Below are 16841 nucleotides of genomic sequence, written 5' to 3'. Positions count from 1 at the left end.
TGAGGTTCTGCATCTTAAGCTGTCTTGTGCTGCTGTTGAGATGCTTCTTGAGCCTCTGGGCCAGATGCTGAAACTCACCTTGTCCTTTCTCTTTTGGGAGAAAACGTGAGACTTTCAGCACTCAGTGAAAGCAGAAATGAGCCTTAGCCCCGGCGCTCGGTGTCAGGCTTCTGTCTCCTCGTGTTCTTTGAGCTTTCCTCTTTGACTCCGTGGTTACAATTACAAGGCACTTTTTGTGAAGGATATGGGTCCCCCCTCGCTCCCCCCTGTGTGCTTTGGGGCACAAATTAACTGGGGAGGCCAGGCAGGAGCGCTGTGGTCATTGTTTTCCTTGCAGTTCCCACTCTCACCCTGGATGTGGCTGGGGGTTATGGTGCCCAGAGCTGCTGCCTCTCCCCTGAGCAATTCCCACAGGAATGTGGTGGTTTATTACTGTATTTTAATTAAATGTGAACAATAAAATGCTACAGCTCAAAGAATTTTCACTTAAAGGTTGGTGAGTGGCCGTTAGGTAAATCCAGCTGTGGAGCAGCATCAAGACATGTGGGTTAATAGTTAAAATAAAATCTCCTTAATGGGCTGCTGACTTGTTTCTTTTGTAATCCATCTGCTGACTTGTTTCTTTTATAATCCATCAGCAGATGAAGTAAAACAACATTTTTCTATTTCATTTATTTTCCACGCTCTCTTTCCTGCAGGGCAGCACTGGTATGAAGCTGAGCTGATCAAACAGCTCCTGGGAGGACAGGAGGATTGACAAGGACTGGACAAGGATGGAGAAAACACAAAGGAAAACCAGAAGTATTTTGTTTAAATCGTTATAATTTATTTTTCTCAAATAGCAACATACAGTCCGTTTTTAGATATCAGTGGGGAACCACAGGTTGGGATCTTAGGCCAACGTTAACATGACTCACCTAAATGAGATGCAAATTTGTTCTGTCCGTTAAATTTAAGCAGGGAAAGCCAGGCACTCTGACATCAGCCCTGCCTCACTGAGGCACAGCTGCAGCTGTCCCAGAGGTGCCTCTGCATCTCATTTCTGAGGTGTGTGATCCCTTTTGGAATTCATCTGGTCTGTAAGGACCTGAAGACTCCTTCATTTGCAGGAGGGGAATGGCTTTTGTCACAGGACACAAGTGCAGCTCCATGTGCTGGTGGAGCAGTGTCTTGGGTGGGATAAGGGGAATGGTTCTGCATGAAAAGGTTCCATGGAGGCAGAGTGTTCTCAGGGTACATTCATGAACAGATTGAACTTTGTGTAAAGCAGCTTGACATATTGAATATACATTAACAATATATTGTTACTGATGAGGGGAACTGCAAATACCCTGTGCTGGGGGTGTCCCTGGCTCTGGCCAAGACCATGATAGCTGTGTCTTGCCCAAATAAGGATGAGAAAGAAACCAAGGGCAAATAGCTCTTCAGTGTCTGTTATCACCCCTTGTTTCATGTGACAGAGAAGCAGCACTTCTGTACAGTTACCTGGGCACTGTAAATGAAAATGAGTTCAACAGTTGAGCACAGATAGGTAACACAAAGCAGGATCCTCTCTTTCCAAATCCCAGCCCCTGATAAAAATCCCATACACCAGAGGTCAATGGTTTATGGAGAATTTATTTCGATTTGGTGGCAGCCAGGTAAATAACTGGCAGTGCTGTCTCAGACCCAGCCAGTGAATTCTGTCTTGGAAGTTTAACCCTCAATTCTCTAAAGCAATGCTCTCCAACCCATGAACCAGGGAGTTCTCTGTGCCACTCCTGATGGATCCATGTGTTGAAGAAAAGGACAAATGTCTGTTTAGTGAGTGTTTTGCTGCTCGTGGCTCTGTGTGTTCAGGGGAACATGGACACATCTCCCCTGGGAGCAGCTCCAGGCTGAGACCTCTCTCCACTGGCGATGGCTCTGGGAGAGCTGGGTGCTGTGGGATCTGAGCACAGGACAAGGACAGGGACAGGAGCACAGGACAAGGACAGGGACAGCTGCACAGGCCAGGCAGCAGCTCCTCCCAGCTGGTGCTCAGCTGTCCCACGTCAGCGGTTCCCAGAGCGTTCATCTGTCATCAGGAATCTTCGCTCTTCCTGTAAAAGCACCCACTGGAATTGCAGTCTGGGCTCCTCCAAGGCCTGGTTTTCCATGACAACAGTCTGCTGTTCAGCTGCTGTGGCCTGGCAGAGGTGGGACAGTGCTCAGATCAAACCTCAGCGAGCCGTGTCTTTGTTGGTGCCGACAGCACTGATGCAAAACACGCCCCAGTAGCTTATGAGTGAAATCCAGCTCTGACTTCAAAGGCAGCTGAAGTCCTGCTGGAAGGGCTGGGCAGGGAGGAGAAAACCCACATTCATATTTATCTCAAGGTCAGCAGGTGATAGCCCAGAAAGAGGATACAGGCAGAAGTAAAGTAGAATTTGTACTTTTCCTGACAGAGCTACGAGTGGCTACAATGTTATAAAAAGTAATTGAAATTATGGCTAGAGTTTGTATGGATTTTGCATTAGCTGTGGTCATGTCTCACGTTTCATGGGGGAAGGCAGAGCAGTTGTGTGCTCGGGTACTCCACAGCTGGGTTTGTGTGTTGGATCCAGCCCGAGGCTGCGGGTTGGCCTCGGACTGACTCAGCAAGGGCATTTCTGTGAGGTTGCAGAGCTGTTGTCTCGTTAAAAGCAACATCCAAAGCAAGGGTGATGCTCCCAGACAGTTCTGCTGCACCAACGTCTGTTTTCTCTTGGTGCTTGTCGCTTTTCGGGTAAATGTTCTGTTTTGAGCATTTCTCATTTTGACAGGGAAAGACTAAACTGAAGGTGAAATGACAGGAGGAATTGCAGGCTCACCACCTCTCCCTTGCTTTGCTGTTAGTGACAGCTCTGTTGTAAAGTCTCTCCACCCATGGGATATTGGCCAGCAGCCCTTGCTGCTTGAAACAGGAGGAGGCTTCTGGATTTCCCCCTCGACTTCTCTGCAGTGTAGCAGTCCTTGCTCTGCCAGGAGTTCAGACCAGAGAGAACGTCCAGAACCATTTCAGCTCCACCGAGGCGTGCCCGGAGCTGGGCTCAGGGGGAGAAGGTGGTGGTGGTCTCTGTCTCCATGGCGAAGGAGGTCCTCTTGCTGTCGCGGCAGGTGGTGAGCCGCAAGAGGCGCTCCTGGCTCAGGCAGCCCAGCTCCTTCAGCAGCTTGAAGAGGTCCGTGCGGAATTTGACGCCGATGAAGGCGTAGAGGAAGGGGTTGAGGCAGCATCGGAAGCAGGCCAGGGTGTAGGTCACGTCATCTGCCACGTCCAGCTTCTTGCTCTCCTCACATGAGCTGGTCTGGTTGAAGACTGAGATGGTCTTGACCAGCATGACGCCGTTGTAGGGCAGCTGGAAGACGACAAAGACGATGACCACGGCGATGATGACCTTGATGGCTTTGTTCTTCTCAAAGTTGCGGGCCTGGAGCAACGTTTTGATGATGATGAGGTAGCAGAAAGACATGACCAGCAGGGGAATTAAGAAGCCGAACACCATTTGGGACACTTTGATGCCGGTGTTGAAGGTCTGCAAGTCATTAGCAAAGACGGAACACCGGGAATTGCTCCCTGAGTTGTTCACACCACTGTGAACCAGCTCAGGGATGGAGAGGATGAAGGCCAGGAGCCAGATGAGGCTGCAGGTCAGCTTGCTGATGAATATCATGCGGGGGCGCAGGCGATGGGCTGAGGCTGCCTGGACGATGGCGAAGTACCTGTCGATGCTGATGGACAGGAGGAGCAGCATCCCGCTGAAGAAACTCATTTTGCAGATGCAGTAGACAGCTTTGCAGGCAAAGTTCCCAAAAAGCCAGCTTGTGGCCGCGCTCGTGGCCCAGAAGGGAAGGGTCAGCAGGAAGAGGATGTCTGCCACAGCCAGGTTCAGCAGGTAGATGTCTGTCATGGTCTTCAGCCTCTTGAAGTAGATGTAGGTGAGCACGACCAGCCCGTTCCCCAGCAGCCCCGTGAAGCAGATGATGCTGTACATGGCTGGGAGGAAGGCAGCACGGAAGTTCCGGACCTCCTCCTTCTCACACAGGGACTCAAACATGCCGTAGTCAATGGTGCTGTTGGAGTCGTAGTAATCAGTGACATTGTCCCCGGCACAGAACTAGAACAGGAAAGAGAAGCAGAGTGTGTTGGGACAAGGACTGTGTGGCTGTGCAAGGAAAGGAGCCTGGAGAGAAGTCCCAGGGAGTTCCCAAGTTCTGTCTCATACCAACATCACAAACAGAGCTGACACAACCTCGTGGCTGAAAGTGTTTCCTATAAATATGTGAGGTTTGGGGCTTTTTTGGGGGGCTCCAAGTGGGAATTCCACCAGAAACGTTTTGTGCTCAGCCAAAGTAACATCTGCAAGCCCTCAGATGTGTGGCAGCTTTCCAGAGTGACCCACCTCCAGCTGCGTGTGCACAGCCAGCTGTCAGATAAACTGTGAGAAACAAAACATCCTAGAGCTAAATGGAAAATCAACGAAGGTGCTGGTGAGCCCGTGAGGAAGCGCAGTGAGTGCAGCAGGAAGCTGTTTCCGTGTCAGGCCGGCATCTCATTCAGGCCCTCGATTTCAGTTCTGATTATTCTTGTTTCATCTTCCTACACTGCCATAACCTGCGGGGCAGACAGAGCCTGCGGTATCTGTGCCCTGCTTTTTGTCACTTATTAATCTCCAGAACCTTCTCCCCATCGCTCAGACATGAAAGGTTTCCCCTGGATACCCCCACCCTTTATCGGAGAGCATCTCGGTGCTCTCCATCTCAGCAGGTTTGGCTTTCACCACATCCTGCTGGGTTGCCAGCAGTGAAAGGGAAAAGCAGGGGCTGCTCGGCTCTGTCCCAGGGAGCCCCACAGGCTGGGGGTGGCCACTGCAGCCAGGAGACCTCGGGCACCAGGACCAGCCCCTGGGGTTGGGAGCAGGTCATGGCACAGCTCCGTGCTTGGGGTCCTCCTTGCTGGGCCAGGGCACTCTGAGCACCAGGCAGGGGAAGATGATGAACTCTTCCTCCTTGGCTGCATCCTTCTCCAGCTCTGGGCTTGATCAGAGCCCAGCACCTTGACCAGGAATTTGTAGGGAGCAGGAACCAGCTGCTTCCTGTGGTCAATGTGGTGCACTCCTGTCTGCCCTGGAAATGCTCATTTGGGTCTCATTTTGTAGACTCACACAGCCCAGGCCATCTGAAATTCACTCCGTTTTTCACCATTTTTCTCGGCTTGGTTTTGTTTCTCTTGTTTGTTTTTCTGTAGCTGGGCTCTGCTCTCACCTCCCACCTCCCACAGCTGGATCCTGGGGTGAGCAGCTGAGTCCCCGCACATTTCTGGGACTGTGGGTGGCTGCCCTGAGTTTTTGAGATCTCCCTTTACCCACAGCACAAAGCAGCTGGATTTCAACAATGTTGTTGAAAACATCTTACCTGAAAAACCAACGGCAGGCTGAAAACAAGGGTGACCTTTAGCTGCTTGCCTAGGGAAGAAGGAGATGTGTTAGTGGCTGAGTGGGGGTTTCCACATGGTTCTTACTTTGAAAAGTAGTGGGTAATGCTGTCCATGGCACTGTGAACCCTGCAGAACCCTCACCACTGAGGAAACCAGAAGCTGGAAAGATGCCAGGGAGATAACCCAGGGTCATGAGCGTTGCTGTCAGAGCACTGGAGGAGTCTCAGCAGTCTGGCCCCTTTGGCTTCACAGATCCATGGAACACTTTGGGTTGGGAGGGGTCTCTAAAGGTCATTCAGTCCAACCCCCTGCAGTGAGCAGGGATGTCTTCACCCAGCCCAGGCTGCCCAGGACCCTGTGCAGTGAAGGCTGAGAGCTGAGGACTCTAAACTCAGGCACTGTGCACTCTTATTTTGATTTTATTTTGATTTTATCCTTTACTTTTCCCTGCAGGCAGCCAGCAGCTTTTTCCCTGGTGTCTGAGCAGTGAGGGTGCAGCCTCATCCATGCAAATGCCCAGCTGTGAGGGCCATAAATCTGTGGCAGCTGTGCCCGTGTGGTGCCTGGGCTGTGGAGAGGAGCGCTCAGCTCCCCGTGGGACAGACAGAACTGGAACTGGCTGAAATTTATTGCTTGTCTCTAAATGTCAAGAATTGGCTTCTGCTGCCTTGGGATGTGGAAATATAGGATGCTGACAGCTGGGAGGAAAAACTGAATTTAGAGCCAGGTATGATGGTGGTGAGAGCAATCTCAGCCGAGCAGCGCTTCCTGCTGTGGTTAGCAGGGCAGGGGCCAGGGAAAGCTTTCTCCTCACTGGTTTTACAGCTCGTACCAGCAGCTGCCTCAGGCAGCTGCTGCTGAAAGCTGCTCAGGTGGAAGGTGGCAGTGAGACAGCCCCGAGCTCCACTCTGGTGTGAGGAGGAGATGTGTCCCTCCCTGAGGGTGCCTTGGCCCAGGATGTCCCTCCAGGCACTGGGTGGTCCCTGCAGCCCCTCACTCCCTGTGGGTTTCTGCTCTGGGGGTGCTCAGCAAGGGGACACCTTTGGCTTTCAGCTGCCTGCTCCTCCTAGAACTGTGCCTTGCTCCTCATGGCCCGGTTGTTCATGAATGTGGCTGATTCCTGTGCTTAGTGTCTGCTGGACTCAGCTCTGCTTGGTTTCAGTTCTGTGCCAGGCTCCTGCTCGTGGTGTGCTGCACTAGGATGATGAACTTCCACTACAGCAACTGCACCAAGTCCCTGTGGACTTGCAACAGCCTCACTAATATCAGATAATTACCTGTGAGTGGGGATGTTTTTAGTGCCTGAGGGTGATGTGTGGGGCAGAGAGATCCTCAGCCTGGGAAATTCATAGTGCTCATCCCCAGGCCTGTGTGAGTGCCTCCCCTGAGGTCTCCTAGAAGCTCTGTCTCACTTTCCCCCCTTATTTTCATCTTTGATGCTCATGCAGCTGTGTGCTCAGTTGTGTTCATCCTCTCTTTTCCTTCTCCAAACCCTCCTGGGGATGTCTGAGGGGTTCCCATGGGTCCCCTTAGTGCAGGTGACTCAGGAATGGAGGCATGCAAGGCAGGGACTGAGGGTGAAGCTTCTTCTGCTCTCTCCAACCAGTCACTTTCCCTCTGACCAGTCCCAGGATGCAGGAAGAGGTTTGGTGTCTGCCATGGTGTCACCTCTTCAAACTGCTACCCCTCATTTGGTATATGACACAGAAAATACTCCAAAAGCCCCAAGGACTGGGACTCACTAGGTGGCTTTAAGCAAGCTGTTACTCCCTTCCTGCCTGGGATACAGAGTCCCTGTCTCTGCAAAAACCACAGCATCCTTCATCATTCTGCTGCACCTTTGAGGTAGCTAGCCTGGTTTCCCTGGGACTGCTGGGGCTCCTGGCTGCCTGTGGATGGGTGATGAGTACCTGTGCTGGAAACTCAGCCCCACCAGGAAATTGCCCTGTGGCAGAGAAGAACCACCCTCATTCCATGGAGGAAAAGCACCCATGTAAACCAGACTCCAGCAGCCCTCTGTGGCTTGGTTTGCAGACTCCAGGTCCAGCCCTGATTTCACCTGACCAGCCCCAGCCCTGGTGAGGGCTCCTTTGCTCTGTTCTGTTTTCTTATCACCCTGTGACAGTCTAGAAAAACAGGACTGAGAACGTGACTCAACCAACTCCTGAAACAGTTCAGCCCATATCATTCCTTTGAAGATCATCATAGGTTTCTTTTCTCTCCCCCTTCTCAGTTGCTGTTTCAACTGTCTTAAATGTCAAATGACTTTTCAATATGAAGAAAGCCCGTGCTGTTTCTGCCCCTCTTCTGTGCCCCCACCTCAGATTACACATTTGCAAAAGCACAACCAGAGAGGCCCTGCTGCCTCCTGCTCCCTCTGTGCCAGTTTGAGCATGTTTGTGTCACTGGTTTCAGTCAGACTGGACAGGGCTTGCATGTCCCCAACTTGTCTTGTGGTCTGGGGCAGTGGGCAGAAGCAATTATCATGACACGATCCTTGCTCTGAAGTTTATCAGGAGTTTAGGTACATTTCTTTACTTTTTCTTTCCTTTTTACACCTCCTGGCAGTTGGCTGCTGTGGGTATTTTCTTAAAGTTTTTAAAAGTTTTGTTCCTCAAAATTTTGAGGAAAAAAAAAAACCCTCTCAAAAGTCCCTGCAGCCAGTTGAACTAGAAACCTCATTTATAAATATACACCAAAAGCCCACCACAGCAAGTGAGTCAGCCTGGCCCTACAGCCCCGTGGCAGCCCCGGTGTGTCTCAGCCTGGGAGGTGCTGCTTTGAGGCCATTCCTGTCCTGGAGGACCTGGAAACAGCTGGAAAGGGGAATTCCTCCATGGGAGTGAAGGAAGGAAGGGGTCTGTTCCTGACAGGGCATGGGAATCCCTCAGTTTTACACTCTGCCTCCACAGACTAAGCCCAAGGGGGGATTCATCCCTTGACAGATGTTGAGCTGTTCGGGATCTCTCAATAGCAAAGAGAAAGAAACAGATGTTTTTAAGCCCAGTTCAGGTGCCTGGGGTGGGCACCTGGGGCACAGCTCAGGCCATGCTGGGGCACAAGGGGGTGAGTTTGGACAGGCAGATCCCTCCCAGCTCATCTGGATCTCCCTCAGCACCAGCTGCTAAAAGTGAGCAAGGCAAGAGCAGCTGCAGGAGCAGAGAATCCCATCAGGTGCACCCAGAAAGGCCTCTGACAGTGCAAGAATTTGGTGTCAGGACATCTGCCTGGAAGAGGAGGGAGACACAGCCCCGAGGGTGATTAATCAGATCACACAAATGACCAGGGCAGCTCCTGAGGGTCTGGCTGCTGCTGCAGCTGAGGGATGAGGAGAGCAGAGCAGGAGCTGGGAATGATTTAAGGATGAGATTCAGGAGGGCAAAGCAGGAGCTGGGAATGCTTTAGGGATTCAGGAGAGAAAAGCAGGAGCTGGGAATGATTTAGGGATTCAGGAGAGCAAAGCAGGAGCTGGGAATGCTTTAGGGATAAGATTCAGGAGAGCAAAGCAGGAGCTGGGAATGCTTTAGGGATCAGATTCAGGAGGGCAAAGCAGGAGTTTGCTTTAGGGAGCACTGGCAAAGCTGAGCAAACCTGCTCTGGCCAAACCCTCGTGGTGAATGAATTTTTTTTGGCCACCTGGGATTGCAAAGCAAAAGTTCTGGCCTCAGCACACGTGCAGGCAGTGATTAACGTGCTCTCTGTATGTTACACATGTACCAGCTTCTGGTGCCCCTTCTCCAGCAGCACAGGAGGCTTTTGGGGGAAGAACCAGATATTTCTGAGAAAAGTTAATCATACTTAAGTGATCTAATGACTATTGGCAGTTACCAGCCATAACTGGCAGAGGAAAGGCACTGTCATCTCAGGAGTGAGTGGAGCCAGTGAAACTCAGTCATGCTCTTATTTCGTGTGTTCACTGATCTATCACAGAAAAAAGTTAATGATTATCAACCTCTACTCCTTTCAGGAAACTGTGAATCAAAAGACGAGATAAGCAGAGAGAAGCAAATAAAAAATTTCCTGCAGAAGTGAGCCAGGTGTGTTTTAAAGAAAGCACCGCAGTGGTGTGTCTTCCAGGAAAATGAAATATTCCTCTGAAACGCAATAGTAGAACAAAAAACCCAAAGCAGGAACATTATCATAATCTGGTCAGGTCCTCATTAACTCTTTCTTTTCCCTGTCCTGATTAACCTTTCCCAGGAGCTGAGTTCAGCTGCCCCCAGACACTGAACCCCTTGGAACAAGCAGCCCACAAAGCACCCACAGGATGATGCAGAGTTTAAACAAGAAGAATGATGTGTGGTGGGCAGGTGCACTTTGGTGTTTGTTTGGATGCAGGGATTCCAAAATCCAGGAATTTCCTAAGCCACTGATTGCCAGAGGCTCTGAGGAGAAAGAAAACTCCCTTGACTCATTCACTGCTCCTGCCTGGAGGATCCTGGAGGACCTTCCCCCTCTTTTCCCTGCATCTCCATCTCTGGAGCATCCTGCATCCCTGGAGCATCCCCAGATCCTCCTTTATTCCCCAGAACTTCTTGCATCCATCCTCCCGACCATCTCCAGAACCTCCTGCATCTCCAATGCATCCTGCTTCCCCCAGTGCTCCTGCAGATATTTTAAAATAGAAATAACTTGCAAAAGACTGGATGGACTTCATGAACGATCTCAGCTCTTCTCCAAATTCCTCAATTGATTCACTGAATTAAAATGTTGCCAGGGAGCGTGTTCTCTCTCTCTCTCTCTCTTTTTTTTTTTTTTTTTTTTAAAGAACACAGAAGAAAAAGTGTGAATTATGCAAGATTCCATTTGCTTGAGAACAAAAAGAATTAAAATGTTGCCAGGGAGCGTGTTCTCTCTCTCTCTCTCTCTTTTTTTATTTTTTTCTTTTTTTTTTTTAATTAAGAACACAGAAGAAAAGGTGTGAATTATGCAAGATTCCATTTGCTTCAGAACAAAAAGGCCCCTTAAAATTGCCTCCCAACCTCTTTTTGGTATTTGTTTCTGAAGTGATTTGAGGTTTTTGAGCTTCTAAAATAGAAGCATGCTTTTTTTTTAATAATAAAAATGAGGAAGATGAAAGTCTTTTATGTTGTCTAAATACTCTAATAGAAGTGCTCCACTCCTGTGTCACAGGACAGGGACTGGGCATCATTAATAAAGCTGAAGACACAGCCCAAGGCTGCAGCCCAGGTACTCACCCCCATCCATGGTGTGGTTCCAGAGGATCCAGTCACAGAGGTAAGGAGAGCATCACCCACCCCAGCACTGCCTCCCCAGCTCCTGCCAGGGACCCTCCTCGGGGAACTCTGCTTTTATACTTCCTGCACCCCTGTGAGCAGCTCACAGCCACCCTGATGTCACTGTAGACCCTCCTCCTCCTCCTCCTCCTCCTCTTGTGTTCAGGGCTGTGCTGAGCTCTCGGGGTGCTCAGGTGCTGCCTCGGGGTGTTCTGCACACCCAGAGCTGTCACTGACACTTGGGGAAGTGCAGAGGGCTCTGCTTTTGGGCTGACACATGAGGAATGGTCTGTGGTGAAGGAAACAGGGGAAGGAGGGTCTTTCTTATCTCCCCACTCCAGCAAATCCTGCTTCACCTGTGGAGCCCTTAGTGATGGAGGGAACAGAGCATCCCATCCCATCCCATCCCATCCCATCCCATCCCATCCCATCCCATCCCATCCCCAGACCTGGAAAGGTGTCCAGGATGAAAATCTCAGTGCACAGGACTGCCCATGGCCAACAGCCCATTGTCCTCCTCCCTCCCCACGCTGTCATCAGCTCGGTGACTTCCCCCCTTTCTCCTTCTGGGTATTTTTGTCTTCCCCAAAAGGCTCTGCACTGTCAGTGTCATGCCTTCCCCCAAGGCAAAGCAGTGGTTTTGTTTTGTGGGTGTCAGGGCTTTGCTCTTGAAACAGACCTTTCAGACAGAAATGTCTCCAGCTCCTCACAATCTCTCTTTTTCCCTGAGCCAGGGTCCTCTAGAACTGATGCCTTTGGCATCTTGTCCTCTCTGTCTTATGCTATGTCAGCGCTGTTACTGCAGCCAGGTGGAAAAATCGGGCACAACAGGATGGAATCCCAGCTCAAATTAAATATACATGAAGCTGAGGGTCATTTTGAGGCTCCTGTGTGCTGTCTTAGGTCCTTTTTGAAGACTCAGATCCAATTTCAGACCCTCCCTGGACACGGTCCCAGCCTGACTCCAAATCCTTCCCAGTGCTGGTGTGGTTCTGAGCCCATTCTGGGGTGCTCAGGGAACAGCTGGGGTACTCAGGATCAGGATTTTGGGGTTTTTGGGGGCAGGAGAGCTGTGACAGTTTTCCTCTGCTCTCTCTGAGTGCGCGGCACCGACTCCTCCGCGCCTCGCCCGGCGCTTTATCTCAGCCAGCAGGTGCTGTTCACATCTCTGCAGCTATTTATTGCTCTGTTTGCCTTTGCTCGTCAGGTATCCAGGCAGGTACGCTGCCTCGAGAGCTCTATCTCATAACCACTTCCTCCAAAAGGGACCTGAGATGAAAGACTTCCCTTGGGTAGCGGCAGAATACCCGGAATCAAGGGGTGTAACAGAGGCTTCACACGAGGTCACAGCTCTGCCTGGCGAGCTGTGGATGTGCAGGGGGGCCCCTCGAGGTGCTCTGTGCTCCCCCTGCTCCAGGGAGAGGCAGCAGGCAGAGCTCTGGTGGATCCATCCCCATGTCCACGCTGGCTGAAGCCAAAGAGAGAGGGGAGGCAGGCAGGTGGTTTGCAGATTGTTTTCTGCACGTGGTCCCAAGATTCAGCTTCAAAGTTTTGGTACGTGCCAAGTTCTGTGGTGTTAGAGTCCATTCAAGCAAACTGTTTTTCTTAAAAAGAGTGGGAATATTTAAAATGGGAATGTTTTAAGTGGGAATATTTAAAATAAACTATTTGTGTATGACACCGAACTTCTTGTACAGTCATGTTTTATACCCAGGGAGTTCTCAGAACATTTATTAAATCTTTGCTTAATTTGATTGTGTATATTTGGAGCCTATTGCCTGAGTGATTCCATCTCTTTGACACATTGCCTGAACTTGGGTGCCCCATGAGCTGCTCTTCACAAAACTGTGATCCAAACTCAGACAGTGCCAGGCCTGAGCTGGGCCCGTGGAAGCCATTGCACTGTGCTACTAGAACCTATTTGTTATTCCAAAGTTAATTAACTGCATAAAAATAATCAAATTACCAGACATTCCAGTCTCTGGGTGCCTTTGTTCCCTTCCAGCACCCGGGAGAGTGGAGGTCAGTGATTTAAACCTGCTGCCCAGGCTGCAGCAGGAGCTGGGTGCCAGCTTTCAGCCATAAACTTCTCTAAGAAAATGCAGCTCCTGATAAATTCCACAGGAAGTAGCTCAGGGAGATTTTGGTTCAGTTCTCATTGGTTCCACTTGAACTGAAATATTGAGCTGAACTGAATTGAACTGTGCAATCCTGAATTGTCCTGATGTTAAATTGCAACTCACTCAGCAGTGGAACATCACAAGGAAGTCAGCTCTGAGTTTCCCATCCCTGGCCTGTGTGTAAAACTGGAATTCCTGTGGGATGTCCAGGAATTCAACACAGTCTCACAGACATCCTGAGGTGGGAAAGATCCCAGAGCTCCAGGAGAGGATTCCCAGGGACCACGTCCAGGCTGGGGGACCTTGGAAATCAGAACTCAGGGCTTTGCCCAAGGAGATGGAATTCTGCCTGATAGAAGCACAACATGGGATGTTCTGAGATCCTGGATTCAAAACCTTTTCATATTTTCCACCGGTTTTGCTTCAGCTGATTTGGGATGGAAGCACCAGCTCTGTCCCCCTGTTCCACCCTTGGGCTGCCATGAGCCATGGAAGGTTTGTCCCCATGGCTGGAGGAAGCCAGGGGTGCCCAGACAGAAGCGTTGCTGAGTTCAGGGTGGCCCTTTCCCAGCTGTACTTCCCAGTCACATCCCTGAAGTGACATCAGGGAGGGACCCTGACGTCTGTCCTGCTGCTCCCTCTGCCTGGCAATGCCAACCTGGGGTGCCTGGGATCTCCCAGCCCCTGCCCAGACCCCTCCTCTGACGTTTGGGGACATCCAGGGGGGGTTGTGGTGGAAGTCAGCAGGGTCACTCCAGGGGGGTGCTGACGTTGTTGTTCCTCAGGCAAATATAAAATAGCAGAAGTGAAATCATGAGTAAATTCCTGACCTTCAGAGTGGCACCAAGCTGGGATTCCTCACCCAGCAGAGTTCTTTGAGCAGGTGTGGGGGGTGCCCTGAGAAACGTCTCATGATTTTGATCTCGCCACCAGGTTATTAACAGATCCTTATCTCCCAGAGGGAGGAAGCAATCTGTGCAGTGCCAGGCTCTGATTGGGATGCACAGCTGCCCGTGGTGTTGGCCACAGCAAAGAAAGGCACACCCAGTGTCACCAGGAATTCACCTGCTTTGTGCCCACATCATGTCCTAGGTGATGGCCTGGCTCTCCAGGTCTTTTATTGAGGAAAAAGAAAAGATTTACCAAACTGGCATCTGCCCTGCACTAAACAGGTGGACATCAGTGAGAATTTCTTCATGGGCAGGGTGGTCAGGCTTGGAAGGGGCTGTCCAGGGAGGTGCTGGAGTTCCCATCCCTGGAAGGGTTCAGGGAACACTTGGATGTGGCATTCAGTGTTCTGGTCGGGTTGGTGAGGTGGGGATCAGTCACAGGTTGGACTTGGTGGCCTTGGAGGTCTTTTCCAACCTAAATGATTCTATGATTCTATTCCATGAAAGCAGCACCAGCTGTGTCTAGAGATGGTTTGTGCAAAGTGCTGGGCAATTCCCACAGGATATCAAACACTAGTGAGCAGTGAATCATTTAGAGATGTAACAAGATGTGGTTTAGGGAGATAAAGGGCTATTGATTAAAGAGATAAAGCATCGTGACCCTTAAAAATAATTGGGAGTTGAAGTGTCCCTGACCATCCAGGAAACATCACTCCTGTGAGCTGTGTTCCCTTGTTCAAAAGGTGGAAGGTTTAACACCAATCTGCTTCTGCCTTTGGATGAAAACTGGATCTAGAAACTGGAAATAATCCCATCAGCGTTTGCTCCAAGAAGAGCTCATCCAGCCCTCTCATTTACAGATCTGGCATTTCTCATCCCTGAGGTTAAAAAGATTGTAATAAACCCATGATAATGTGATTTTTCACTTGGTTTCTGTTGTTGTTACTGTCACTCTTTCTGGTTTGCCTTTCCCCACCCTGAAACTGGTGCCAGAACGAAAATGGCTTTTTCTTGACTTTTTAACAGAGTAGGGTAATAAAAGCAGATTTCAACTGGTTGTTGACAGAAATTACTGACTTCTGGAGTCACAAGTGAAGCTTTACGTGATGACTTACAACAAAATAAGACACCAGCCTGATACGCGCGAAACCACTTCAAAAAACCCCTCGAAGATTGTGGAAAAAAACGTCAAAGTGAAAGAAGGGAACTGAGAGCACAAACAGCAAGACAGACCTGAAGCAGGAGCTGGGCTGTCAGATTCAAGTGCCTGATGCCACTTGGTCATCAGGTCCTGCTGGGAGAGGTTTGCCAGTCACTGCCAGTAGCACTCTGCATGCACAGGGGATTTCAAATCCAGAGATGCAAGCTCTGGGTTCAAAGCCTTCAGCAGGTATTGCAACTCCTTGGAGGCACGAAAAGTCTTGGCTGTAACAGTCCAGGATGAAACTGGAACTTGCTGGGTGCCTGCCTGGGAGAACACGTGGAGTTCCAGCCTCTCTGAGTAGCTGCATGATCAACCTCCACTTCTGCAGTGCAGCACCTGCAGCTCATACCCAGGAGCCTGGAGAGCTCAAAGCTGCAGGTGAGTGACCTGTGAGCACCTCACCCAGATTTGGCAACCTGGTACAGATGCCTCACACTGTGAGTTGGAACAATTGCATCTCACTCAGAGCGGGTGCAACCAGCAGCTCTCAGGGTGAGGGGAGTTGAACCTTCTTATTTTGTTGTAAATCATCATGTAAAGCTTCACTTGGGCCTCCAGAAGTCAGTAATTTCTGTCAAGCCCTGAGCATGAGCTGCCACACCTGCTGCTGGCACTGACAATCCTGTACAAGAAAAGCACTGCTCACGTTTACAGCCAAGGCTGGGGCTGTGTGTCCTTCGGGCAGGTGCATGGGGACTCCTGGTGGCAGTGCCTGCTGCAGCTCACACATCTCTGCCAGCACATAACCTGCCCCAATTCCATCTCCAGTCGGCCACCAGGGGTGTTTTCCCCCAGTATTCCAGCACTTGGGACTGCTGGGAACACTTATCAGTTAAGGGGATGAAGGGAGGTCACACAGGAGCAAGGACACCACAGCACCGTTTTGATGGTGGGGGGGGTTTGGATTGGTGGCTGACCAATTGTGCTTTGAGTAGCTTTTGATAAACTGAGGGAAAAATTCCAAAATAGCTTTTTCAAAAAGACTGAACAGCAAAGCCTGCCTGGCTGGAGGTTCAGGGCAAAACCTGGGGCAGGACAAGGAGAAACAAACCATCACCATCACTGGCTCTTTGGGACAGGCACAGAGGCTGCACTTGGAGCTGCAGGGAAATGGAAAAGCACATCCTGAGCAGAGCAAGGGTCTGACCTTGCTCCCTGTGTGCTGCCCACCCACACCTCCCCTTCTCAGCAGCCTCCTCACCCCAGTTTATCAGCACACAGGTGTGGATGTGGGCTGCCCCATCAGGGGCTCTGGCCCTGCTCCCCCAATCCTCCTGAGGTCAGGGGTTGTGTGCTCAGCACAAGGCTCTGAACAGGCTCTGGTTCCCTGACACACACGAGCTGCCCCAGCCACCCCTTTGTGCCAAGGTTTGTATTTGCTTTGATATTTTATTCCTGTAAAGCTCCTTTAATCTGTTTTATTTCTTTCTGTCACCAGCATAATCCTTTTGTGAGCAGCGTCTGCAGCTCGTTTGGCTCCAGGCAGAGCAACTTGGCAAGACTTGTCCAGGTTATACACAGGTGATTTCTTACTATTTGTAAAAAACCCCTAACCTTGTTTGTTTCTCTCTTTTTTTTCTTCTCTGAAAGTTCAGCTACTACACAAACACGAGGCTTCTTTCTTTCTGGGAAGCCAAGCTCAGTCCTGTGTGTAGGTGAGGCCTTTGGAAGGGATTTGGGTGCATGAAGCTCTCGGGGGCCTGGGTTCTGGGTTCACTTTACCTGGTGAATCATTTCTGAAAAACATCACAAGATGCCTGGTTCATATTTTAACATCTAAATCCCTTTCAAAACTTACCCCTTGGGCCTGCTTTTTGCTATGTACCCGTTACTGTGTACCAGCTTTGTAGGTTAGAAGGTTTTTGGGGTGATAAAATCTAATAATTACATAAATGCAAAAAAAGAAACCCCAACAAACCCCCAAACCAACAAAAACCTTTGAGATCAGTTCTTTTT

At 50.2% G+C, this 16841-nt stretch overlaps 1 protein-coding gene across 1 annotated transcript; it reads right to left on the bottom strand.

Moving 5' to 3' along the window:
• Positions 1-866: 866 nt before the first annotated feature.
• On the bottom strand, positions 867-10710 carry CCR7 (C-C motif chemokine receptor 7). Its single transcript, XM_039697304.1, has 3 exons — positions 10633-10710; positions 5413-5462; positions 867-4115 (listed from the first exon to the last, which is right to left on the bottom strand). Exons 1-3 carry the CDS (start codon positions 10640-10642, stop codon positions 3051-3053), a joined length of 1125 nt encoding a protein of 374 aa, XP_039553238.1. The 5' UTR covers positions 10643-10710; the 3' UTR covers positions 867-3050.
• Positions 10711-16841: the final 6131 nt, after the last annotated feature.

The sequence above is a fragment of the Passer montanus genome, unplaced genomic scaffold (assembly GCF_014805655.1).
Source record: "Passer montanus isolate IOZ18808 unplaced genomic scaffold, ASM1480565v1 scaffold117, whole genome shotgun sequence".
NCBI classification, from domain to species: domain Eukaryota; kingdom Metazoa; phylum Chordata; class Aves; order Passeriformes; family Passeridae; genus Passer; species Passer montanus.
Note: the sequence above shows the minus strand (reverse complement) of the source record. Positions and strands in the feature narration are given on the sequence as shown.

Bases quoted from the DNA above. Each gene is read 5' to 3' on its own strand.
- CCR7 (XM_039697304.1), bottom strand. The intron at 4,116-5,412 runs GTAAGATGTTTT...TTCCTGTTCTAG, and splicing joins GCCTGCCGTTGGTTTTTCAG to TTCTGTGCCGGGGACAATGT.